At 40.3% G+C, this 27,984-nt stretch overlaps 1 protein-coding gene across 1 annotated transcript; it reads right to left on the minus strand.

The window, feature by feature from the left end:
- Positions 1 to 194: 194 nt before the first annotated feature.
- Positions 195 to 27,927, minus strand: EMB (embigin). Its single transcript, XM_065406784.1, has 10 exons — positions 27,812 to 27,927; positions 21,941 to 22,030; positions 20,173 to 20,262; positions 17,811 to 18,003; positions 15,559 to 15,647; positions 9,355 to 9,482; positions 5,948 to 6,230; positions 4,855 to 4,888; positions 1,775 to 1,850; positions 195 to 485 (listed from the first exon to the last, which is right to left on the minus strand). Exons 1-9 carry the CDS (start codon positions 27,900 to 27,902, stop codon positions 1,793 to 1,795), a joined length of 1,056 nt encoding a protein of 351 aa, XP_065262856.1. The 5' UTR covers positions 27,903 to 27,927; the 3' UTR covers positions 195 to 485; positions 1,775 to 1,792.
- Between the last annotated feature and the right edge of the window lie 57 nt (positions 27,928 to 27,984).

The following is a 27,984-nucleotide window of genomic DNA, read 5'->3' on the forward strand; positions in this document are numbered from 1 at the left end:
GAATCTGAACTTACATTGTAAAATTTACTATCAGCTTATAGTTGTCCTGATCTTGCATCATCTGCTCACTCTGTGAAGTCACTAAGAGTGTTGGATGATCTCTGAATGCAGGATCAGGCCCAATGTAGGGAAGCAAAAATTATACAGGTTAATCTTCTTAACCAATTGGACTGAGGCCAGGAAGTCTCAGTAGCATAAAGATTGACTTTTACCAGTAAGGAGACACAAACACAACAACAGATATTTGACAGTACATATGTATAATGTCTGGATACAGTATAGTCTTTATAGAATAACTATTTGACAAAGAGGCAGTTTCATGATTATATTTTAAAAGCAGAATAGGAGATCTTCATTATTTTTGTTACAAGTCTAATGAGCTCTAATTAGAAGCATTGTAAATATTTGAAATGCATAGCCATGTACATCTTCCTGTGGTTTTGTGATGGTCAAATGATATTTCCTTTTTGTTGGTTTAAAATCTCCTGAATTAAACAGAACATACATATTATTGTTTATTGACACAGATGCATTCTATCAATTGTTTAATGCCTACTGTTTACATTCACTAATTTCTTTATTTGATCTCCAACTTCATTCTGACTCACTGTTGGATTTGAGGTAAAAAAACATTTAAAAGTGCCTAAGTCCCATTTCCAATGCTGTTAGGAGCCTATGTTTCATTGAAAGTCAGTGGGGGACTTGGGATCCTAAATCAGTTAGGCACTTTTGAAAATTGTACCTTTAATCTCATTCTGATCTGGTCACTCTCTTCATGTGGGACTCGCTTCCCAGTCCTTAAATGCAAAGGGGGCGGAAGCCTTCTACAAGTCCTTGGTTATGGGGGAAGAGCCAGTGAATGTAAAGCCAAGGGAGCCACCTTGAATGCCAATCTCCCATGTCACAGAAGACACATCAGGTGCCGGGAGGGGTGAGTGGGGGGAGTGGCTAAGTGCACTATTATCCTCAGCTGGCAGACAATCTATTGGGAAAGATTGCCTGTTGGCACAAGTTAAAGTAGTCTGTGCCAGGACTGTGATTGGGGCAAAGAATCAGGGAGCTCAAACCTGTCTCTGAATTTCCTCTCTTTCTCACCACCACCACTTGCGCTCCTTCAGCATTACTCACTCTCCTTGTCTACCCCTTCTGTCACTCACTTCTTTCAAAATGACCAATTTATTACTTCTCTCTCTTCTCTGTTGCTCATGGTCCTCTATCTCCCTCCCTGTCTTTGCTCCCTTTTGCTAATGCCATGTCATCTACTTTGAACTCTGCCCTTCCCACTATCCTGGACTCCTTCACTCCCTACCCTCACTGTGCTATCTACCCCTATTGTTTTGGGGCCTAATCCTGCAAACTCTTAGTTATGAGTAGTCCTTATACAAGTGAGCAGTCACACTGACTTTAATGGGACTGTTGGCATATTTAAAGTTTGATATGCATATGATTAGGGTTTTTCATGTTTGGGCCCCATTTTTAAAAAAGTGCTATGTAAATGTAGTAATGTAGTAATGGTAATGATGAAGATAATAAAAATGAATTAAAATATAGCTCCGAAAACAGCACTGAACTTGATTTCTGAGTTAAATGCTAAGGGCCCTTCAGTCATGAATGAGTTGTACATATTATTTGTTCCAGTTCTGTGCCATTCCCACATAATGTATATTGAAAATGTACAAGATAAGGACAGTAGAAAGATTTTTTTTTTGTCCTTTGAAATATTCTACTCATAAAGAGCCTAGTAAATCTCTAATATGTCTTCTCTTTTACTTACCTTCCTTTAGGAACTGACTTAAACTTTTCGGTGCCTGGTGGTGCTATTTTCTACACCATTGCTATCTTCTGATTTACTGAAGAAAGAAACAGGTTTAAATCCAAAACTCAAAATAAGCTTTTAACATGTATAGACTGTACAATAAAAATCATAGTGTTCATCCCAATCCAATGATCTGATTACCTAGCATGCACTAAAAGCATTTTAAATTTTTCCACTGTGATGTTACTTGAAGGCATGAGAAAAAGGAAAAGAACAAATATGTATTTTACATAAAATATTATTATAGCAAAATAACCTATTCAGAGACCTTTACGAATCAGGTAGTGACTAGCCTAACCATCCAGTGCTTTCTGCATTCAACCCAGTCATTTCCTGAAACCATAAAACCCTTGGAAAGGATTATTACAGTGAAAAATTGACATGAATGTTTTTATAATAGGTTGTGTCAGTGTTCCTACTACAATAACTCAGTAGTATAAATTCATTTTGTGCTGAAAATCAGGATATAAGGTATTGTTCCCAAGTTGAGGTATAATAAAAACACATTTAAAATTACACTTCTATAAACAAAACATAAGAAAGATACTGATTTTATTATTATTAAATTATTTTGCAAGTGTTCAGTATGGTTCATCAGTTCACCAAAAACTGATGAAACAGTGTATAGTATGGTTCCTCCGTTTTTGGTATTTCGGGTTAAAAAGGGCCAAAATGTTAAACTTTTAAATATTAATAACATAGGGCCCGATCCTTCAGCTGTTACTCTGGATAATCAAGAAGGCTTTTGTCTAGCTACAGGACTGAATCTGCTCAGTGGCTATTTTTCTAAAGGATTTTTAAAATCCCTCATTCTTTTTTAAGTTGGGAGTGAAATCTGTTCTTATGAAGAATGTCAAAGAGGCAGTCCTGGAATCCAGTCCTATATGTTAAATACATAGTTACACTACAGGCAATGAAAATATATGATTTCCAATGTGCCCAACCCATTTGGAGGGACCACCTAAGGGCGAGAGTGTAGTTTAGTCTCCATAGCATTCAATCCTTAGCCTCTCTCTGATGACCGTGCTAAAAAGGGGCACATTAGCACCAATTGTTAACGTGGTTTTTGTGTGATGGACACTTGTCCAGTAGGAAAAGGACTAAAACTATCATTTCATTTCATGTAGTCTCCCCTTACAGTGCCTACCGCTATTAGATAGTAACTGCTGTTGGTCAACTCAGACCTGGGCTAGATTTAACTAGTGTAGACATGAAAAGTTCGGCTGCTCCCATTACTTACTCCTGAACCATCCAGTCCCCCTTGCAATACACTTTTTTGATGAGACTATTATTTATGTCACCAACCATAAGGATTCAGGACAGCAACACACATCACAAAAAGTTAGAATTTGATGGAATGGCTCCAAAGGACAAATTCCAGGCCATCTGGTACATAACTCTGTGCTTTAAACAGCTACTAATATACAGCTGTTTAATTTAATACCAGATAGCGTTAGCAATCACACAAACAGTACACACTATAAAAACTCCCTACGTGTGTATTTATCCAGTAGGACAGAACTCCAACCTCGTAGGTAAATAATGTATTAAATAAAGATCAAATGGCTTCAAAGGAGACTTTGCAGGCTTTCCAGTGAAAATAATGTGCATTTTTATATACCACGAGTAAGAACTTATTTTGTTCTCTTTTAAAAACAGTAAATCCCAGTTTCAGTCAGATTGTTTGTGAAGAAAGTACGGCAATGTGAAGACACGGCAAAGTAAGACAGCTACTCAATCCTCAACATAAGACATAGCCACTGTATCCCAAAACACTTTCCAGCATAATAAACATAATTACAGAGTTAAATAAATAACAACAGCGCTAAAGAGGAACTAAGAGATATAATCAAGGGAGAAAATACTATATTTTTAGTTGGCTTTGGAAATGAGAGGGAGGGGGATAGCAGGAGGCTACTCCAGATGGAAAGGCGTTTGCATCAGCAGTGCGGACATCATACAGAAGGACAAAGAGGAGACCAAGCTCTTGATGAATGGAAGAAGCGAGGAGGGGAGTAGAGAAAAACAAAGTTCATGAGAGCCTAGAGCAACTCCATGGAAGGAAGGGTACTTTTGAATAGGCTCTTTAAATGAATGGGAAGCCAGTGGAGGAGTATAGGGGAAAGTGATTGTGCTTTGTAAGGTAATTATAGTTTATTTCAATAAATTAGTTCATTAATCCTGGTATAAGCATGGATATCAAAGAAGGCTAAAGCTTGTCTTTACTGTGCATCCAGAGTTCCATATGCCTCTGGGGGAAGGAATTCACCCATAAGCTACACAGCAGCAGCAGAGCTGCCTCCCACCTGCTTCTTCAGCCACAGTGTTGCAGTTCTTCTTGTGGCTGGTGTACTCTGGTACACCACATGGATGGGAAAATGGCTAGTGCATCGAACTAGCTTCATATCTACAGCTCCTGCCCAGGACCTTCCCCCAAAATCCACTATCATGGTGGCATGGTGATGTTAACTGCCAATAAAAGCTCCCCAAATCATCACCACCCCATTCCCCCACCACATAACCTACCCACACCAGTTCTAGAGTATGAAGGGTCTTTCATGTACTATATACAGGAAAGAAAGCCTTGTGTGCCCTATAATGCAGACTAAACTAGAAACACAGTACAAGTGAATGGATGGAAACATTCTGGAAGCGTTTTCTATCTGAGAATTATCTCCCTCATCCTGAGTAAGTTATAGTCTTTGATGGGAACAGTTTCAGGCCATTCTACCAGCTCGATTCTGTGATAAACAATAAATTAAAACATCCCCTACCACCAAAAAACCCCAGACAAAATAAATAAGAGGGCAGACAGCAGCATTTTACACATGCTGGACTTACGGAGAACTGGGAACTAGGAACGTGTTAGGGAATGGAATTAAAACAATACTTCGGCATTCATACTTATACCTTACAATGTCATAAGCTAAGAGCAATATATTGTTCTTGACTCTGAGTTACCTAGTGTCAAAGCTGTTTAATATTCCATTAAATGTTAGTACAGTCTAAGTATTGTAAAAATAATAGTCACTACTTACAGTTGCTCAATTTGTTCAAATTCTTTTTCATCTTCTGTGGGACAAAGAAAACTGTATGGTTATTATATTATGTGTTTACTGTTAAGAAGTTATTTGACACTGAAAACTATTTCACTTCATTTTTATAATAAATTAATTGTCTAACATATAAAAGAATCAGTAAACCAGTAAACAAGGAAATTCTGTACTAATCGGCATACAGGATACACAGCTGAAGTACAATTTTACTATGCTCCCTTTTATTCAAAATATCTTTCTGTAGCCTGCCTAAGATTAAGCTGTTGTATTTCCCACAAACGTCTTATTTTAGGAAAGTTTGGGGAATCTCCAACAGTTTATAAAACTGAGCGTTGAGCTTTTTCTCTGTACAGAAATGACATTTAAGTTACATCCCATCAGTTGTCCTGAATACATGGCAGTTTGAGTCACATATCCGTGCTTTTAACATTTCAGACCCTTGAGATAAATTCAGCCCTCAGGTTATGCACTGGCAAATGCCTGAAAAGCCACCACTAAACTATGGAATGCAACTTTAGCAGCCTCTTCCAAAATCCACTGAGATCACACTCTGCAAGTCTGTCCCAGCTCATATCACAGAATGGATACCTGAAAGGGATATTTGGGCTCAGGGGCCGTGATCAATGCATTTTGTTTTAATACCCTGCTACCCTCCCCCTCTCCACTATGATATTCTTGACATGAGTAATCTCCATCAGTGCCTGTGAGGGTTTGTGCACCCACTGTTCTGGGAGCATTTAAAATCAAACCTTGAAGTCCTTATTTGCTAATTTTACTTGTGTGAGTAAGGTTGGATTAGACTCTACATAGGCACCTGTGTCCCTACTAAAAGCATTTAGGACATGAATTTGACCCTAAATATTAGGAAATTAAAACTGAAATAATGATTAATACTCAAAAGAAGATATTTTCATTTAGAGAAAAATACATAGACAACTATCATGCAGAATTAGGAGCCACATTTTGTCCTTGACTATAATTTAAATTGAAACAGTGTGTAGAGTATGCCACTGTATCTAACAGATTATAGTATTAAAAAGTGCTAAGTGTTATTTAAAAAAAACAGAGATCGTACCTGCATGCATCTGTTTCTTTTTGGAGTAGATCTCATACAGGAAAATAATAGCTACTAAAATAATAACTTCAGCAGCTATTGCAAGAAATGGTTTGAGTGGTGTCATATAGGTGAGAACTTTAAGGGATACTTTTCCTTTGCTCTCTCCTAGTTTAAATACAGCTTGGCACCAGTATGATCTATCATCTTTCTCTGAGATCTTCAGAATCTTGAGTTTCGTTATGTTGGCATATTTTTCATCGACTATATACTTATCTGGCATCAAAGAATCATTAATAGCAACCTAATATAAAAAGACATTTAAAAATTATGATTGCAATGTCAAAAATGTTTAATAAAATCCTTTATACTTTGAAAGTGGAAAATCCCTGTATTTACAACAGGTAACATTAGTTATAACATTAAATGGTGTTGCATATGTAGCACATTTTATCAAAATGTATCCATTCCAAATGTTTTATCCAAGTAAATACACTTTGCATAGTAGATGGAATGGGGCAAGGGATGGAGTGAACTCCACCGCACCAGAACTGGGAGTTGCTGCAGGGAAGGAAATACAGAGAAAAGAATAGAGAAGACTCACAAAGACAAGGGAGAGAGAGAAATGGAGAAAGAAGGATGGGGAAGGATGAGAAACAAAGGGGAACTAACAGTGGTGGGCTTCACAGTGTATGATCAATTCAAGGAAAGACACTAAATAATAGTAAGTGAACATTTAGTTACTGCATAAAGGCCATATGCTCCTCTAGATATCTGTGCAAACCATTAAGTGATACCAGTGGGCATTTCACCTGGCACTGTGTGGCGCATATAGGCCTGAATTTATATCCCAGCTCACAGATCATAATTAAACATAGAATTCTTCCCTTTCTTCCAAGGTAAGTTTGACATCCCTGCTTTATAGACTAATTACAAGCTATGTCCACACAGCCACAGTACACAACTGTTCAGTTCAATACATAACAGCACAGGTGAAGAAAGAATGTCTTATTCAGTTCAAATACGAGGAATTTTAGCTAGGCAACTCCAAGGAAAACAAAAGTGCTACAAATATCAGGGCTTGTCTACACTTAAAATGCTACAGCGGCACAGCTGCGCTGGTGCAGCTCTTCAGTATAGACACTACTCACACCGATGGGAAGGATTCTCCCATTGGCATAGGTAATCCACATTCCTGAGAGGCAGTATCTAGGTCGATGGAAGAATCCTTCTGTCGACCTAGCACTGTCTACATTGGGGGCTAGGTCATTATAGCTACGTCTCCCAGGGGTGTGGACATAGCTATCTATACCAATGTAAATTCCTAGTGTAGACTAGGCTGAATTGTACCTTCAAAGTCATCAGTGAATTAATTGCTCAGTGTGCTGCTAGAGGTGCTCGCTTCTGGATGAGATGTAACACCTCGTTCTCGATCACTTAAAAATACCATGGCACTTTTGGCAGACCCAGTGCTCATTCCTGATTAAATTCTTATTGGATCATCAGTCTGCCTGGCTAAAATGCCTCTTTTGTGCATCCCACAACACCTCACTGAGTAAAGTTCACTGATGACTCTGAAGGTAGAATTCAGCCTAGTGAAGTACCAACACTGATTCTACCAGCATTTGTTTTTTCCCCTGGAGATTATTAACCTGGCCCAACCCTGCTTGGTTTATGTGATCTGACAATAATACTGCCTGAGGTGGTACAGCTGCAGATAAGCTACATATATTCAGGGATAAAACCTGGGAAGCGTTGAATACTTGCCGCGTCCCTTGAGCCTGATCTTCTGGCACTTGCTGGACTCTATGGGAGTTTTGCTTTTGACTTCCCTGATGTACGATCAGGCCTATTGACTAAAATAGGAGTTGGAGGTGCTCAGCACCTTCAGGACTTGGTCTCAGAACATACATTATTTTCCGAATGTGATCAACATTTTTGTTTTGTTTCTATTACTTCAACTTCATTTGTTGCTGTCCTTTGCATTTTCCCACTTACTGGCACCATTTCTTTAATGTTGAAACTTTGGGCCAGATCTTCAGCTGGTGTAAATTGGCTTATCTCCACTGAAGTCAGTGGAGCTACACTGGTGTAAACATGTGAATTCAAGTATTTATAAATAATGGGAATTGGGAGAGTGTGATGGCCACTTAAATAACATCTCCAAATTAAAAACTGATCATTCATCAAAGCAAAAAGTTGGCAAAAATGAAAAATGTAACCAGTCCTAGTTATTGTTAGGGTGAGACCTGGTATAAATGACTAAGGAACATTATAGCTGTAAGGGTTAATGTGGCTGTGTTGGTCATATGGATTTGGGTTCTAATCAAGGCTGTACTTCTAAATTACTGTATACAGTTGGGCAGACCACTTACCTTCTTTTGTCTTTTCATCCCAAATGGATAAAAATCCAGATAACTTGATGCTGCATTTTAGTTAAGCTTTGTTAGGCAAACAAAGCCTCCTGTCTTTCCTATAAAGAGTTTTCCAAGCTACTGGTCTCTACTGAAAAATTAAATATCTGCCCTAAATGTACTGTAGTAGTCCTTATTCAGGACCCTGGGCTCCCCTATAATTCTTCTAGAAGACAGATGCTGCAGGGGAAGGATGGATGGTGTGGAAATGTAGAAGCAGTGATCTTCCCATGGGGCTGGGACTCCAGAGTTGTGGATAGCTCAGGCAGATAGGCACAGATGTCTTCCAGGACATCATTCCTCACACCAGTGATGATACAGCAGCATAAGATAATGATTATGCTCTCGGCATTACCTTGTGCTTCCTTCCCCTCTGTGTTGCAAAAAATCTGAGAGATTATTTTAGACAGCAACAAGGTGGGAGACCATCTGTATATGGGTTCTGAAGAGGAGCCATGTTGCGTGAACAAAAAGGGAACCCAGGGTATATTGTGGAGACACTGGGAATACTGTGAAGCCATTGGACTCCATGCAAAACGCCTGCCCTCCGGACTCCTGAGGATTAAGAGAGATGGCTAACTAGGTCCCACAACAGGATGATTAGGAGGAAATTGTAAGTTGAATTGTGAGCTAATACATATTTTTCCTTATGGAGGACAGTATGTCTCTCGGTTCTTATTCAAAAAAAGCTCCCACAGGAGTCAACAGAAGTTTTGACTGAATGTGGATAAAGTGAACACCTCAGGATTGGGCCCACCCATCTGATTTGTTTTGAGTCCATTAGATTGTAATCATATGGTGCAGGTCCTCGGTAAAGATATCTATGATGACCTACACTGACAGATTATAGTTTTATCATGTGAATTCATATCAACTCTATCTAAAGAATAAGGTAGGATTTGTGAAAGCTGCTGTAGGTATATGAAGCATGAATTAATTATACTCTGCAAAAGGACAATGTGCTTGCAATCAGTTGTTTCGTTGTTTTGTGTGACCAATGAAGGGAAATCTTACCTGGTCACTTCCATTACTCATGTACCAGATCCAGTTGATGGGAATATATTTGAGACTTTTACATACCAGGACAACAGTATCTCCTACATAACTGACTACGTGATGCTCTTTTCCTTCAATCTGAGGTACTAAGAATAAATAGAGAAAATTTATTAAGTTAGCTGTAAGGGTTTTAACTGAAATATATATCACATCAAAGCTTTTAATTTTTAAGAATGTATTAGTAGCAAGTCCATTCTCTTTTCATATCCTCAATTAATTTGCAAACTGTTGTATAGCATATGTCTTCTAATGTGTGAACTATGTAAAGGTTACTTCTGGCTGGTGTTCCACATACAGAATTTTTATTGATATCTATGGGAATTCTGCTTGCAGAGCAGTTGCAGGATTTGGCATCAGTGCAGTAGCTATCAAAAAGTAACTTTAAAAGCTAAAGTATTAACTGACTTGTGGTATTTCCACCCTCCCACCCCCATACCCAGCTGTGAGCAATCCATGATTCAGATTCTGCTACAATCTATATGAATACATAAGCTAAGCATAAAAATCCATTCAATTTCCAAAACTGCAAGACTTCTTTTCAGACTATAATAACATAAAATAATAGTATTTGGTCAGTTTTGTGTGCTGAGAAATATTGCTGCAGAACAGTTTTCACTTCGTCTTGATTGAAAAAAATGAAGGGGTGATGGAAATGTTATACCAGGGGTAGGCAACCTATGGCACACGTGCCAAAGGCAGCACGCGAGCTGATTTTCAGTGGCACTCACACTGCCTGGGTCCTGGCCACTGGTCCGGGGGGCTCTGCATTTTAATTTAATTTTAAATGAAGCTTCTTAAACATTTTAAAAACCTTATTTACTTTACATACAACAATAGTTTAGTTATATATTGTAGACTTATAGAAAGAGACCTTCTAAAAACGTTAAAATGTATTACTGGCACGCAAAACCTTAAATTAGAGTGAATAAATGAATACTTGGCACACCACTTCTGAAAGGTTGCCGACCCCTGTGTTATACTTTCAAACACTGACTGCTAGGTGTAGATACCAAGTGAAGTACCAGCCCAATCCTGCAAGATACAGTATTGGGCCACAAGAAACAACGTATAAGATATTAATTTGGAATTACTTGTGCTGTAATTTTATCATCATTCTAGATGACCTAAAGCCTTCCCAGAAGCCCATATCCTCTGTTGAACATATTGCTGCATCTCACATATATAATTAGAGCTGAGCAAATAAACCATGACAGATAATTTATCTGATGAATGTCACCTCTTTTTTTCTGTTCTTGGAATATCTACTAGCAGATCATGATTTTCTCAAATGTATTTTATTTCTTACATTTCACTCACTTTGTCTTGCTATTTGGAATATGAGATGACGTGTTTAGTGATGCTAGGTCATCACACAAGACATAGCAGGCCAGATCCATGCCTTCAATGGAGCTATGATAATTTATACCAGCTGAAGATTTGCCTCAAGTAATTTTTTTTCTCTTCCTTAATAGGATAAGTGTAAATTCTATACGTTTTCTGTTGTGAATTTAAATAAATAAATTTAATATTCACTTTCTGTGAGTATTCAAGTTTGCAGTCTTCAAATTCACTTTCCAGGAGCATTCATGCTAGTAAAATGTGATTGCTTGCATACTCTGTGATTGCAGAAAAGTGTGCAAATGTGACTGAAGAGAATTCATAAAAAATTCAAATGAATACTCAAGAACATTTCTCACTACTTGCTCAACTCTAGATGAACCTTACTACTAGAAGCTTAGTTGTTACACACATTAGCAATGTACATCAATCCAGCTGTCACTGCGTACCATCATTCCATATTTTACTCGTATCTTTAAAAAGGGCCTTTAAAGTCAGAGTAACTTTAATCATTAGCCCGTTTTAGTAAAAAGGGACAGTATCAGTAAAAACTGTTGCCAATCCTGTGCAATTTGGGGGAAGAGGGCAAAAACAAAACAAAAAGGTCAGAGAAGCAAAGGAACTGTCACAAATAATAAAGAAGGCAAATTTGAGTAAAGAAATCTGAAAACCCTTTTATTCTTCCAGAGGATGTTTACTGAATTAAAAAAGATTTTAGCATGCAATGGCAGAATATGGTCCTAGGTATTACAAGTACAGCTGCCACTGGCAGTTTCTGTGACTAATACTATACATCAGGGAAGCCATACACATAATTCATGTAGGGAAGGGAGTATGGCGTCTTCGCCCAGGCTTCTGCATGGTCTTCTTGAAGGCCACACAGAATTACAGCTCAGGGAAATGCAGTGACTGTTACCAAATTGCTCCACCTTAGCAGCACCTTGGAGGCAGAAGGGGTGGTGAGTAGGCAATGACTTTGCCCACCTCTATTTGCACTAGGGTTAGAATGCAGCATTGCTTAAAGTCCTAGATTGCTCCCTTTCCTGTGTAACTGGGGAGCCACAATATAGCCCTAAATAAGGATGAACAGTTACAATGGAAAAATAAACCTCTCCTTTTAAGGAAGAGCAGGATTTAAACTGAGGTCTGGAGGGGAACCAGCTAATCAACAGCCCCAGGTTACCACTAGTGGCAGATATAAGATAGCTCCTCCTTGTGACCCACAATCCGCAGAGGTAGAACCACACAGGACATTTCATCATGCGTGATCTGACTGACAGTGGTCTTAGTGATCCCTGATTGGCTCTTTGATATACAAGCCCACAGGGTGTCCCAAGAAGTGTTCAAATTACAGTGTGGATCCTGAGCTGGCTGTCATGACTGCCCTGCTGCTGAACTCCGAGTAGTGACCGTGGCTCTGACTTGGATTCTGACTCCAGATTGACCCCTGGAATCCCAACACAGACCCCAATACCTGGTACTGATCCCTGTCCTGATTTCTGAGTTTGGCTCTGATCCTTGACTGACTCCTCACTCTGACTCTGGCTTGACCTTCAGCTTCACTCTTGACCCCAATACTGGTTCTGACACCTAGCTTCAGTTCCTGGATCCCAAGCTCCTGAAACTAGTCCTGCCTACGTTTGCCCAGGATCCTGATGCTCCTATATTTTCTTGCTTATTGTACATATTTATATGTGTTGTGTAGACATTTAATATTAATGAATACATTAGAGCACTCTGTGTGTGTTAGCTCCTATGCCCTCTATAATCTCTTTCTATAAGCTTCTCTTACATTCCTGTTGTTTCTTGTAGGCACCATGGCTGAAATAGCTCCAGTAAAGTCAATGGAAGTTTTGTCATTGACATCAGTGGGACCAGGATTTCACCCCAGGTCTTTTTCACAGAATTCTAGCATTCAAGCTTAAGTGCTGTTAGTGCTAAATTCATCCCTTGTTTGTAATCATGGAGTTAATTATAGTCGTGTTGACTTTAAACCACAGTGTTTAGCAATCAGATGTACTAGCATATCAGGCATTGCTTGTGGCTTGGAAATTATTCTCACCACATTAGCAACTGGAAGATTCAGATCTCACTCCTTCCCCTTTTCCCGCACAGTGACATCAATCTGAGAGGATGTCAAGTCAGCAGCTTTTATGGCATCAAAAGTGGCAGCTCTTGACCATTCTGAAGCAATTCTCCCATCTTATGGCGATAAATCAACCAGTCCCTATTCATCATGTTTTGTCAGAGGTGACTTCTCTGATTAACTTTTCATAGTAGCTATTTCATACTTTCAGAAGAATAAGAGTTCCTTTGGCCTATTTAAAATACACACTAGACTAGGCACTCAGCTAAATCTTATTCAGATGCTCGTAAGGCAAAAATATATTGTCATTTCAGATGACGAAAGAGAGTTTGAATAAAACACTATACTTCTTTCTTTTTTATCAACCCAGAAGTAATTGCACTGTAGCAGTCTTGCTCTCTAGTGGTTGAAGGTTTGAAAGCAGATGTCATGCTTCTGCGACAGACTGCAGTGTAAGGGATAACGTTTCTTTTTTTTTCAAAGTTATGTGGCCAGGTCCTAGCTGATGTAAATCAGCAGAGTTCCACTGACTTCCATGGAGCTGTGCTGGTTTCTGGCCCCACTGAGTGCAAGTTCTGTATGGTTTATTTTTTTTATTTTAAAAAATGTCTCCAAGCAGAGTTCTACCCAGTACTGCATACTGGCTCCACTGGTTTTCTTAACAAACCAGTGAGTGCTAAATGCTTTGTTTGTTTGCTTGCTTGCTTACTGGTTTTGGGTGGTGAGGGGAGCTTATCATTGCTCCTCAAGAGCACTTTACATTTCCTTATTTGAGCATCTCTTTTCATTTTAATGGCTCCAAAAGTTAGCAAGGGGCAGAATGTCTTTTGGATTAAATGTCACAAAATTTTACAGTCCTTTCATTTTACCTGTTTCTCAGTCAACTGAATTTCACCTGCCAGTATTTAGGGTACATCCTAAAATTTCTAACATGTTCTAAAATGCATATATTTAATGGACACACTAATATAGTCTATTAAAATGGATTGCATATACAGTAACTCCTCACTTAACGTTGTAGTTATGTTCCTGGAAAATGTGACTTTAAGCAAAACGGTGTTAAGCGAATCCAATTTCCCCATAAGAATTAATGTAAATAGTGGGGGTTAGGTTCCAGGGAAATTTTTTTCACCAGACAAAAAAATATATTATATATACACTTATACTATGTGTGTGTGTGTGTGTGTGTGTGTGTGTGTGTGTATACACACACACACACACACACACACACACAGTATAAGTTTTAAACAAACAATTTAATACTGCACACAGCAATGATGATTGTGTAGGTTGGTTGAGGTGGTGGAGTCAGAGGGTGGAAGAGGGTGGGATATTTCCCAGGGAATGCCTTACTGCTAAATGATGAATTAGCACTTGGCTGAGCTCTCAAGGGTTAACACATTGTTGTTAATGTAGCCTCACACTCTACAAGGCAGCACGAATGGAGGGAGCGGAGACAGCATGGCAGACAGAGACAGAGTTACACACCACTCTAAGTACACTGCCTTTTTAAGTAGATCAGCAAGTTGAGACAGCAGCTGCGGCCAGCAAGCTCCCTCCATCCTGAGCCCTGTTGTGTCCCCACCCTGCTCTATATGGAGAAGGAGTAAGCAGGGGGCAGGAACAGGGGGGAGGGGGATACCCTGACATTAGCCCTCCTCTTCCCCCCCCCCACTGCACAGCAAGCAGGAGGCTCCCGGGAGCAGCTCCAAGGCAGAGGGCAGGAGCAGCACATGGCAGTGGGGGGAGGGACAGCTGAACTGCCGGCAATTGATAGCCTGCTGGGCGGCTGCCGCACTGGGAACTTAGGGGAGTGGGGAGCTGATAGGGGGCTGCTGGTCCACCCTGGTTCCAAGCCACCACCAGCTAGCTGCAATGGGCTGCTCTTCCTGCAAGCAGTGGACAAAGCAGGCAGCTGCCAAACGACATTATAAGGGAGCATTGTGCAACTTTAAATGAGCATGTTCTCTAATTGATCAGCAACGTAACAACGAAACAATGTTAACCGGGACGACTTGAAGTGAGGAGTTACTGTATATGTGTATTTATATATATATATATATATATTTATATATAATCTTTCTAAATTCGCAAATGCTTATTTGAATCTGAAATTGCCAATATTCATCCAAATCTGAATTTATCCCAAATCTGTCTCAACTGTACCAGTCACTAGTGATTTTCCTATTAAACTCAATTAAGTTTTGAGGTTTAAATTTTCAAAAGTGACTAGTGATTTGGTTGCCTCACTTTTTCAATGTCTAAATTGAGACACCATTAACAGGTCTGATTTTTCTAAGAGTAACGAGCCTCCACTCTGAAAATCAGACCACTTTAAGATGCCTCAAGCTGGGCACTTCAGAATTTAGGTTTACGCCCTCTTTTAGCCTTTTCCATGTAAAGGAAGGAACTAATTTAATCCATTGTTAAATAAAAAGTTAGCCTTTGTTCAAAACTCTTCATTTCATATCTTAGGAAGGGCTAGCATGGATAATTACTCAAGATTCTCACTTAGCTTAAGTGGCTTAGCTACTACTGCTGCAGTTTTAACCATAAGGAAATAATAACTGTTTTCAACTTGAATGGCTAATGATTAATAGTTACCAACTATGATTACAAGAGTTCAATGTGTTATATAGGAGATCAGAGTAGATGATCACAATGGTCCGTTCTTGCCTTATAATCTATGAATGTTTATATGATTTTCAAGTGAAACAACCAAAGTTAATACAACTTGCCTTGTAAATGAAATGTGGCATTAACTTCTTGGTCACTTTTAAAAACACAAGTGTAATTTCCCATTTGGTTTCGATCTCTGATCGTCAACCTAAAAAAAAGCGAAATAATTAATGCCTTTATCTTTGCTGTCTCACATTTTAGATACCAGACACTTATAGAAAAAAAAGGAAACCAGAAAAGATTGATTGGAACATGAAATACAAGTTGCTAAAAGTGTGGGGTTCAGGTTTCATGCAGTTTGACAGAAAGAGAATAAATAAACTCTATGAAATATAAAAATTAGAAAATGTACACATGGGTGTATATGCACATACATTGTACTCTTTCTGTGTTTCACAAATACACACATGCACACACATAGACACACACTCAAGATTGGATGTCTTTCTAAATGATATGCTCTAGATCAGCCACAAGTTACTGGGTTCCATGCAAGTTTACTGAGTGAAACCTATGGCCTGTGTTATGAAGGATGTCAGACTATATGAGTTCCTTCTGGCCTTAATGTCTATGAGTCATCATGAAGCCTATGGATCTTGCAGCTGTAGATCACCATATAGAATAATTTTTAAAGGGATGTCGTCCCATTGTCTGGGAGTAGAGCAAGTGCTGGACTCCCAATTGGCTCTGTCACAGCCAGTATGGAAGACACACATGTAGACTGTGCATGCACATGTGCAGTAACGGGGAGCTGTGTACGTGCACAACCCTGATATTTCCTATCCCAATTTCTACCACAATGGAGAATTTGTAGTGTTATAAAAATGGTGGCTCTAGAGTCTTCTTCTCTGGAAACTTTTGAAATACCCAATAAAACTTCCTTTTAGAAGATTTAAACACATTTCAATATTTCCCCCCAAAATATATCCACCATGTAATATATGGAGGAGGAGTTAGTGCAGTGGATGGAGTGGGGGAAGGAGAAGGACAAAGAGCTCCTCCATCCCTTCTTCCCTTGGTAATGAATACAGGTGGTTTAGAAGAGACAGGTAGTATAGAGCAGTGGTTTTCAAACTTTTTTTCTGGGGACCCAGCTGAAGAAAATTGTTGATGCCCATGACCCAATGGAGCTGGGGATGAGGGGTTTGGAGTGTGCAAGGGCCTCAGGGCTGGGGCAGAGAGGGCTGTGGTGTGGGGGAGAGGGCTGTGGGATGGGGCCAGGAATGAGGGGCTCTGGGTTTGGGGGGGTGGCTCAGGGCTGGGGTAAGGGGTTGGTGTGCGGGAGGGGGGCAGGGCTCTGGGCTGGGGCCAGGGATGAGGGTTTGGGGTGCAGGAGGGGCTCCGGGTTTGGGGGGGACTCAGGGCTGGGGCAGGGGATTGGGGCATGGCCTTACCTCCGGCGGCTCCCAGCCAGCGGCGCAGCCGGGGTGCAGAGGCAGGCTTCCTGCCTGTCCTGGCACCGCGGACTGCGCAGTGTCCCAGAAGCGGCCATCAACAGGTCCAGCTCCTAGGTGGAAGCGCAAAAGCGGCGCCATGCGGCTCTCGCCCACAGGCACCGCCCCCCCTCCACATCTCCCATTGGCTGGCCTGGTGCTCGGAGTGGGGGCAGCGCGCGGAGCCCCGTGACCTCCCTGTCTAGAAGCCGGACCCGCTGCTGGCCGCTTCCGGGACGCAGCGCGGTATCAGAACAGGTAGGAATTAGCCTGCCTTAGCTGGGCAGCACCGCCGACGGACTTTTAACATTCCGGTCGACGGTGCTAACCAGAGCCGCTAGTGTCCCTGGGTGCTGAGCAAGGTGACCCAATGCCTTACATGCCATGACCCAGTACTAGGTCATGACCTGAACTTTGAAAAACACTGGTACAGAGACTTTTCTAGTTACTTGAGAGAAGGGAAAACCAACTCCTCCTCCCTAGCCAGGCACCATCTCCTCCTACTACTCCCATTTCAGATTCCGCTGCCTGGAGGAGTCCTCTGTTTACTAGACAGAGAGGAGAAGGGACTGAATTACCTCAAGACAGGAAGAGGTGAAAGAGCTGACCCTAACCCCTTACATAATCCTTGGCTCCCATGTATGGGTCATGGTACTGTTCCTCATTCAATGTTACCTTTTAAATGTCTATATCTTTTGTAACATACCTGTTTTTATAGATATCACACCTTAACATGGAAAACATTTTTCATCACATACTAGTATTTGTGCTTGCTTCGGCAGCACATATACAGCCCAAGCTGATAATGGTTACCCAACAACATATGTATTTGATTTAATTCCTTTAGTTGTGCCAGGCAAACTGTAAAGAAGACTCACGTATATTGAGTACTCCAGACATTTTTCGTTTCATTAATGGAGACATTGCTACTTTCAACTCTTTCATTATCCTTCTTCCACGTCACTTCACCAGTTGCTGAATCAGTGGATGCTCTAGTCAAGCTACACAAGAGTGCAATGTTAGCTGGATTATATAATATGACATTTTCTTCCACTGGAGCACTGGAAAACCCTATCAAAGAATAAAACAGATGAAATTATCTAAAAGAAACATACTACTTCCTTTTGGGAGGTTGGGATATCTTTCAATTATTGGGCCAAATTCTGGTTTCATTTACACTGGTGAAAATACAGAAAAGCTGCACTGGTGCTTTTGAAAATTCCACCCTCAGGTCCTTTTGGGCCTACAGTTTTAGATATTGATTCTGTGTCCATTGAAGTCAACAGCAAAACTCCCAAATTCAATGCTGCTGAATCAGGCCCTTAACACTACTGTTGCTTGATCTGGTTGTGTGTTGTTAAAGATATCTTTAGATCCATCTGCTGCTGCTGTTGTTGCTTTCCCAATGGCAAACTACCAATACTGCAAGCAGCAACGTGAGAACATTCCCATACCAACAGGAAAAATGACACATTTTTGGCTTTTAACCAGTTTCTTTTGGGTGTAATGATTTGCATAACCAAAAAGGTTTTGATTGCAAATAGACATTTTTTACAGGCTGAAAAAGCATGTGAATAACAAGCCTTTTGATCCTGAAAGATATAAATAAATCTGACTCCATAACCCTAAGCCCTCTGTTGACATTTCATTCCATCCTTAGACCTTCCTTCTTGGCCTGCTGCTATAACTGCTGTTGGCCTGACTGTATGTCTGATGAAGTTCTGCTCTCTGGGAGCATACCCTGCATATAAGAGTTGCACTGCATTGCACAACCAACTCCCTTCTGAGAAGAACAGCCGCTGAAAGGAAGCCATAAAGCCTGCCCCACTAGCTCATCAGAGAAACTGGAATCTAAGAGACAAGTAAGATACAACATAGGAAGTGGAAAAGCATCATTCCAAGGGACACAAGGCCTCACCACAAAACACTTTTTTCTTTATATGCTTTTGACATAGGCATTTGAGGCTTATAGATCAAGGGAGCTTAAAATTCCACAGGTGGAATGTTAAAGCCCCAGATCAAGGAATATTAAAGTTTACGTATAAGGCCTGGGTCTTGTGTTTTCTTCTGTAGGAGAGTGGAGTCACAACCACAATCCATTTACTAAAAATAACTATCTATTTCTGGTGACATCTCTTAGATGCAAAAATATAATAAGAGCATTAAATCTGCCAGATTTGTGTATCAGTTTATAATCAAGAATCAAGGTGATTGCAAAATTTACACTAAAATCCATTTGAAGAATCAGATGAATAATGAAGGCTAAAACAATATGGGTGACATTCAAGATTCATTATTTTTAAAATGCCGGACTTCAGATGAATGGGAAATTATACTTCTCTGGTGTTAGATGTAGGAATTTCTATAGTGCCAATCACCATAGCATCTGAGTAGCTAGAGGAAAATGTACTGAGAGATGTACAAAGATAGAGATAACTGTTTGGGAAATATTAAACTTTAGTGGCTTCACAAGGAGGTCTAGCACAAGGTCTATGCATCACTTCCATCACAGTTCAGCTTTCAAAATATTGCACTGGCCCAATGCACAGGCATGAATTTCACCCAATGGAAGGTGAAGGTGCTCAATACCTCGTAGAATTGGACACTTAGAAACTGCTGTCTATTTTAATCTGCTCTAGTTGAAGATGGCTTGGGGCTTTTGTTTCTGCTACAAATTTGTTATAGCTTCCAGTTGGGTAACTGGAAGTTTCTGCCTTACACGATCCATCTGTGGCTCTCCTTTCATCCTCCCAGAGCGTCCACTCCTGTGAGATGCTGAGTGTCTCCTGCAAGGTGCTGTGTACCCTAAACTTATCTATAGGTGGATTCATTAGAACAGTGTATTTCCCAATCCTTAAAGTGATTTATGGTTCACACATTTTGTCATTCCTAGCAAAGAAGACAAAATACTTATTGCTCCAACTGGTGTTTTTAATAAAATGTTGAGTCTGATTTTCTGCAGCTTAAACAGCTATTAGAATGGAATAACAATGAATAATGGGCCAAGCTGATTAATCTCCTCTCTTCTAGAAGGCGTGTAGTTTAAGATTTTGCCTACTCCGGTGTTACTAGTTAAACTGTGGATAAGAGAAACGCCTACCTTAAATACAATTTAGGCATAAAGATGAAGCAGTACAAGCAAATAATTGTGTACTATCACAGCCATTTGATGTTACAGAATAACTGGAAAAATAATTCTAACATTAAACATGCTACAGGGTGAAGAATAAACACATTTACCATCTATGGATATGCTATACACCGCTGATGTGAGATTAGATATATTCTCCTCAGTCTGCTGATTAAAATCTTGTGTGCTGAGATGTGAACCTATAAAAAAAGAAAAATTGAAGTGATTATCATACAGCTGTCATTATTCAGCAGAGTGTTATTGATATATTGTAACTGTTTATTTTAATAATCTTAATAGAAATGCAGGGAGCTTGTAGAAGACTAATTTCCACTCAGCTTCTTTGCCGTGTACCATGTATTAATTGTCAGAGTACGAAATTAGTAGTGTCCTGAGATCATCATTATTATTATGCCATTTAAAAATGTTAAGTGGCCGCTGGCTCTTTCTACAACTCTGTGGCCATGATCATGACAAGTGGAAAGTGGAATATCTAGCTATGCTAAGAGTTGATTCAGCAATGCAGTTAAGCACATGCTGAACTTAAAGTGTGTGAGTTATCCCATTCAGTGTATGGGACTACTCAAGTGCTTAAAGTTAGTCATATGCTTAAATACCTTGATGAAATGGGTCCTCTATGAATAGCTGGGATTACAGTGAAAATAAGAATCACCACTACAAGACATACAGTCCTGGAGTAAAATCCTGGCTCTACTGAAATCAATGACAAAACTCACATTGATTTCAATGGAGTCAGGATTCCATCCCTGGTCCATAAAAATTCTTCCTATCATGAAGAGAATCTCCTGCCCTGCATAGTGAATCCTATTAAATAACATTGCATTCATGTTTAAAAGACACTTCCTTCCTGCAGGAATAGAATGAATCTTAAAGGGCAAGGACTACAATGGAAACTGTGGGTGGGGGGAAATTCCAGATTTTCCACATAAGAAGTTAAAACTCCTGTGCTTTTAGACAGGAGAAAATGAGCTGTTCTGAGGCTGCCTTTTCAGAGCTCTAGATAGCCTTACTAATGGAGGAAATAAGCAGTTGTCATGCAAACAGTAACCACTGTAAAGCACAATTCTATTTCTTTCAAATTCAATACTGCTGTTTGCTCTCAGGTGTTGTCTGTATTTCAGGAATAAAGCAGGGAAGTAACTAAACCAAAAACTGCAGCTTTGAACAACAAATATATTTTGCACAACTAAAAAGACATTTTCTGGTTAAAAAAGTCACAAACTGAAACTGTACAATATTAACAAGACCGACAAATGTGCGCACCCAGATCACTAATAAATAGGAGCCCAATCCCAAAAGGTGTCAATGACTGTCAACAGAGCCATTAGAAATTGAGGCTGGGTGAATGGTCAGCGTGAAACTTCAGCAAAATCATAGCAATTCAGAAAAAAATGGCTTGAAATAAATGAGTTTTGCAAAACTTTGACCAAGAGGATTAGTACAATTTGTTTTTTAAGGAAAAGTGTTAAGATGGGGGAAATAAAACACAGAGGTTGAGCAGCTTGCCTAAGAGGCACTGTGATGTAGCTGATTAGGCCTGGCCCAGGAAGTCAGAGATATGGGGTAAAATCCTAATTCCACAGAAGCCAAGGCAAAACTCCCACTAACTTCAGGGTTCCACCCATGAGTTCAAATTCTGAATCTTACAATGACTTGCTGTATGACCTTGGACAAGCTACTTAAACGTTCTGGGCCTCAGTTTCCCCTTCTGAAGAATAGAATTCATGAGAGGTACTTACTTCATAAGATTTAGTTGACATCATACTGTCACAGCCATTTGAGAAAAGGGATAACTGGGGAAAAGAATTATAATCTTAAGCATACTGTAGTATAACAATTAAGATTTGTGTTTTTTACCAGGGGTAGATACGTCAGGTTCCTTTACGGTATAATCTGAAATGCTCTCTCGAGTTTGCTGATTGATATCTCGTGTTGTCATAGCTGTACCTATTGGGGAGAAAAAAGGGTTAAAACTATTTTATTTCCTTTCAGTTGAAATGGTGGGACAGATATAACTGAATTAGAAATTGGTTCTTTTCATGAATTAAATAAAAATATGGACTGAATTTCTTTCAAACAGCTGTCTGGCTCAGTGTGCACAGCTATAGTTACCTTGCAGAAGAATTCCATTCAGTCAATTTCCTTTATCACATACATGTCAATTGTCAGGGTGTGATATTAGTGGTAAATCAGTAGTGTGAGTCTTCATTAAAATTGCTATGGGCCAGATTCTGACTGGCCCCACATTGTTACACAGTAGGCAGGGAAACCACAACGATCCTCCCTCCCACCAATTAATAAGGGATAGAAAAATTCCAGTATGTGTACTTAGGATGGGGAAGGGGTTGCTCTGTCACTCTTCCCCTGGGAATGCCTGATACCCCAAGGTGGTGGAGAAAGGTGAGGAGGAAGTAGGGTCATGTCCTCAGCTGCTCCCATACACTGGCTGACTGAATTTGACAGTTTTGCAGTAGGCTTGCTATCTCTGCGTGCCTGGGAGCTCTAGAAGGCATTCTACCTCCCCAAAGGGGTATTATGGCTCCACTAAATGGCATAATCTCGCCTCAAGTTATTTAAAAATTATTATTACACGGGCAATAGCCAAAGACAAATGATAGCTACATTCATGACTAAAAGGCTCAGAAAGAACAAAATTTGTTCATGTCTATAAGTAGCTGAGATTGAAACAAAAACCAGGCTTTGCTAAACAGCCAGGACTGTAGCAAAAACAGGATGTGAAAGACTGCTGCCCTTTGAGTAACTGTGAGCAGAGGTGTGTCTAGATGGAGTGACACTGTGTACTGCCTTCAGCAGAAGGCAAAGTCAGAATATTTGCTAGTTCCATAAAGTACTTTCCTCTTCCTACCAACAGCACTGTTGTCCAGTATAGATTGAGAAGGATCTCTTTGACCTCTTTCACAGGTGTCTGCAGCACAAAATCATATGAACTCTTTGAGCCACAATCCGGTTCAGACCAGACTTGTCTGATGCCATTTGTGCTAGTTCTTTGTCTTCACATTTCAACCAGTCTCAGTCATCAATGAACCAATTTGATCAGAGGGATGATGTTGAGGGACAATGCAGCTAGGGGCCTGTGTATTAATGGTGGTTGACACCAAGTATTTAATTGTATGTTACAGATAATCAGTACATTTGTCCCATAGCCAAACAGCTTTCTCCAACGAAGCATCAGACTGTGGGTTTTGTGTTTGTTTTTTCCCTATTTGCTATATCCCTAGAGTTTTACAAATGCTTCAACACTCTTTACTAGAGTGTCAGGACCATGCTTGAGGAAGGTGGCTGATTAGCAAAGCTTGGCCTTTGGCCTGCCTTTTCTTTCTTTCTTTTTTTAACAACTCAGGCTGAGTTAGGTCTATCTGCCTATATCAAACAAAGACCCTGGCAGCACAGGGTGGAAGCAAGTAGGGATAACAACATGAGGGCATCACTGCACATTGCAGGAACTAATAAAGGAGGCATGGAAAAAATCCTAATCCATCAGGTAAATGAGGTTAATTGTTGTTGTGGCACTTGGAAGCCCAGAACTGCTGCAGGTGACTGCTCTGATCAACACAAGGATTGCCTGGAATTGTGTCTGGCAGCAGGGTTCTAATCCTCATGGAAGGACAGCATGTACATGCTGCTGTATAGACATCAATGCTTAAAGACACAGTAGGTTTTGAAATCTTACAGAAGACTTAGTGGAAAAGGACTCTTTCTGGATTTTTTATCTTCTCACGTTTTCATAATAAAATTATCACAAGGCCATGCCATATCAACCTGAAGAAAAATATGTGGGGGTGAGACAGAAGACGCCAAGAAACTACATGAGTTTCATATTGCACAGACTGACTCAAACAACCCTATCACAGTGGAGAGGTTTGTGAAAACAGTTCTCATCTTACATGCCTCTGCTCAATTTTTATCAGTTTCCCCCCCTCCCCATCTATATTCATTAGTAGATGGGATTATATAATATTTTTAATTAATAAACCATAAATAGCAACAATTAAATGTTCATTTATATAGGCCATGTCTTTTTGGCTGTAGTACAGGGCACTCCAAAATAAGATACAAAGTGCCTTGTGTCAGAGAAGCCACTGACCCAAGCCTTCCTTTCACTACTTATCTATCCAGCCCTGACACTCTTAATTCAAGAGAGAGACCTTTGTGAACAAGCTGATCTTGCCTCCGAATAGATTGGCAGGCCCTGGAGTTGCTGAGAACCATGTTAATTACCCGCAGGGTACAGACCATAGCCTTTGGGTCCTATTTCATGCTCCATTGTTTAAGTGCTGAATTTTAAAATACCATGATCTCCAGATAAATAAATAAAATCTTCAACAGCTGCCAAAAGTAGCCTGTCATTGATATTCTCATGGTTAGTTTACATGGAGCTTTTCCAACAATAGCTTTCAGAAAGTGCATCTTTTATAAAACAAAGACTTTTTAGACTAGGGCTCTCGATTAATCGCAGTTAACTCACGCAATTAACTCAAAAAAATTAATCACGATTAATCACAGTTTTAATCGCACAGTTAAATAATAGAATACCAATTGAAATGTATTAAATATTTTGGATGTTTTTCTATATTTTCATAGATATTGTATTCTGTGTTATAATTGAAATCAGTGTGTATTATTTTTTATTACAAATATTTGCACTGTAAAAATGACAAAATAAATAGTATTTTTCAATTCAACTCATACAAGTACTGTAGTGCAATCTCTTGTCGTGAAAGTGCAACTTACAAATGTAGATTTTTTTGTTAAATAACTGCACTCAAAAACAAAACAATGTAAAACTTCAGAGCCTACAAGTCCACTCAGTCCTCCTTCTTGTTCAGCCAATTGCTAAGACAAACAAGTTTGTTTACATTTACAAGAGATAATGCTGCCCTATTCTTATTTACAATGTCACCAGAAAGTGATAACAGGCATTTGCATGGCACTTTTGTAGCTGGCATTGTAAGGTATTTACATCCCAGATATCCTAAACAGTCGCATGCCCCTTCATGCTTCGGCCACCATTCCAGAGGACATGCTTCCATGCTGATGACGCTCCTTAAAAAAATTATGTGTTAATTCAATTTGTGACTGAATTATTTGGGGAGAATTGTATGTCCCCTGCTTTGTTTTACCCGCATTCTGCCATATATTTTATGTTATAGCAGTCTCAGATGATGACCCAGCACATGTTGTTCATTTTAAGAACACTTTCACTGCAGATTTCACAAAACACAAAGAAGACACCAATGTGAGATTTCTAAAGATAGCTACAACACTCGACCCAAGGTTTAAGAATCTGAAGTGCATTCCAAAATCTGAGAGGGACGAGGTGGGGAGCATGCTTTCAGACGTCTTAAAAGAACATCACTCCAATGCGGAAGCTACAGTACCCGAACCTCTAAAAAAAAAAAAAAAAAAAAAAAAAAAAAAAAAAAAAAAATCAACCTTCTGCTGATGGCATCTGACTCAGATAATGAAAATGAACATGCATCGGTCTGCACTGCTCTGGATTGTTATCGAGCAAAACCCGTCATCAGAATGGAAGCATGTCCTCTGGAATGGTGGTTGAAGCATGAAGGGACATATGAATCTTTAGCGCATCTGGCACACGTAGATCTTGCGATGCCAGCTACAACAGTGCCATGCGAACACCTGTTCTCACTTTCAGGTGACATTGTAAACAAGAAACGGGCAGCATTATCTTCTGAAAATGTAAACAAACTTGTTTGTCTGAGTGATTGGCTGAACAAGAATTAGGACTGAGTGGACTTGCAGGGTCTAAAATTTTACTTTGTTTTATTTTGGAATGCAGGTTTTTTGGTACATAATTCGACATTTGTAAGTTCAACTTTTATTATAAAGAGATTGCACTACAGTACTTGTATTAAGTGACTTGAATAATACTATTTGTTTTTTTTACAATGCAAATACTTGTAATCAAAAATAAATATAAAGTGAGCACAGTACACTCTGTATCAATATATTTGAAAATGTAGAAAACATCCAAAAATATTTAAATGGTATTCTATTATTGTTTAACGGTGTGATTAATTGCGCGATTAAGCTTTTTAAACACACGATTACTCGCAATTAATTTTTTTAATCACTTGACAGCCCTACATTAGACTGCTGATTCTTAGACCTTTTGCAGTACTTGACATTTTCAAAGTACTGTACCCCTATTAACTAATGAATCCTCCCAATAAATCTGTGAAATAGGAAATTTAAACTCTTAGCTTAGCCCCGGGATTTTAGTATCCAATATACCTATGTGTAACCCCACACCCAAGAAAAAGGGAGCTTGTCACAGTCTATTTAGTAGCCATGGAAGATGCCTTAACTTGCAGTCAAATTATGTCTCCTCAAAGATCGCAGTGCAAGAACTACTTTGCACTTTCTACTGGTACACACTGAGGGCTTGTATACACGGCAAGTTTTGTCACCAAAAACTGCCTTTTGGTGACAAAACAGCAAGAGTGTACACACTACAATGGGGCTTTCGTCACGAAAAACGCCCAGTTTTGGAGACAAAAACTTCCACTCCTAGGAGAGATTTTTGTTTTTTCCCCTCCCTTTATTGTCGACAAAGAGCCAGTGTAGACACTGCTGATTGTTTTGTTGACAGAAGAACTGGCTTCTGCCAGTATCCCACAATGCCTGCCCTGATTGTTCTGCTCAGTGTTTTGATCTTTGCTGCCCTGCAGGCATGTGGCCCTCCCTTTCAAAGCTCGGGGAAGTATCTGTGTGCTGCTCCCTTTGGGGAACAAAGAGCAAATCATTGGAATGCTCCTGTTCTGCCCTGCACTAGGAACACAGCGGCAGGCAGACTGCTGCTGCGGGGGGAGGGGTACAGACTGCTGTGCTGCTTTGCCATTCTTCAGCACGGAGAGCTCACAGAGCTGCTCATGATGCTGCTCTCGGCAGCTGAGGAGGCTGTGGGAGAACTGGGGGAGAATCCCAAGATGTGCAGCAATCAGCTCTTCCTTCCCACAACACTGCACTGTGGGATACATACCCACGGTGCATTGCTCACCCAGTGGATGATGGTGTCCCCAATGTGGACATGATCTGTCGACAGAGGGAGTAAGTATGAACACCCTTTGGCGATTTTTGTTTTGTCGACTTTTGGGTGGCGCCATAAGTTTTGTCAACAAAACTTGGTAGTGTAGACAAGCTACTTGACTCTTAAAGTTTTTAAGAAGGAGCAAGAAAAATCTCCAGTCATTGCACAAGCACAGAAGGAAGGGCGCATGATAAAAAAAAAGTTTAGTGCAAAGCAGCAAGAACGTCTTCCAATTGATGCTCTAGTTTCTTCTGAAGAAGGGACGGGACAAACAAACAAACCCCCCCAACCCCTGCATCAAACAAATCTGACGTGCCCATATAAAGTGATTATTTTCTCTTGGGGCGTGTGGGAGAATTTCACTAGCTAAGCCAGAGCCTTAGGGATGCTTCAGGGCGGAGAGGATTTTTGCTCGGCTGCAGTTAACCGAGACAAGAAAGCACGTCTCCATACCGTCCCCACGTCCACTCCCAGTATGATCCAAAGAGGGGATGGAGGTACTGAAGTTAGCCTAGCAAGACTGGCTGCGGCTGGCGACGCCACTTGCAGGAGGAGACCCGCTGGCTTCGCTCGCCTAGCTGCCCTCCAACATCCCCTGAAGGACGCAGCTGCCGGGGGCCGGTGCGGAGAACAACAGGGAGGATGCTCATATTTACCTGGTTCGTTAGCATCCGACAGCCACAGAGCAGCCAGGGAGAGCAGCAGCTGCAGCCGCATGGAGCCCGCCCCGGAGCCGGAGACGCGCATGGTGCGGGCAGGGCAGCTGCAGTACCTCTGCAGTGAGACTCCTTCTGTGCCCGGCCGCTGCGCCGGAGTCACGCCTCCCGCC

Source organism: Emys orbicularis, chromosome 6, assembly GCF_028017835.1.
Source record: "Emys orbicularis isolate rEmyOrb1 chromosome 6, rEmyOrb1.hap1, whole genome shotgun sequence".
In the NCBI taxonomy this organism is placed as follows: Eukaryota; Metazoa; Chordata; order Testudines; family Emydidae; genus Emys; species Emys orbicularis.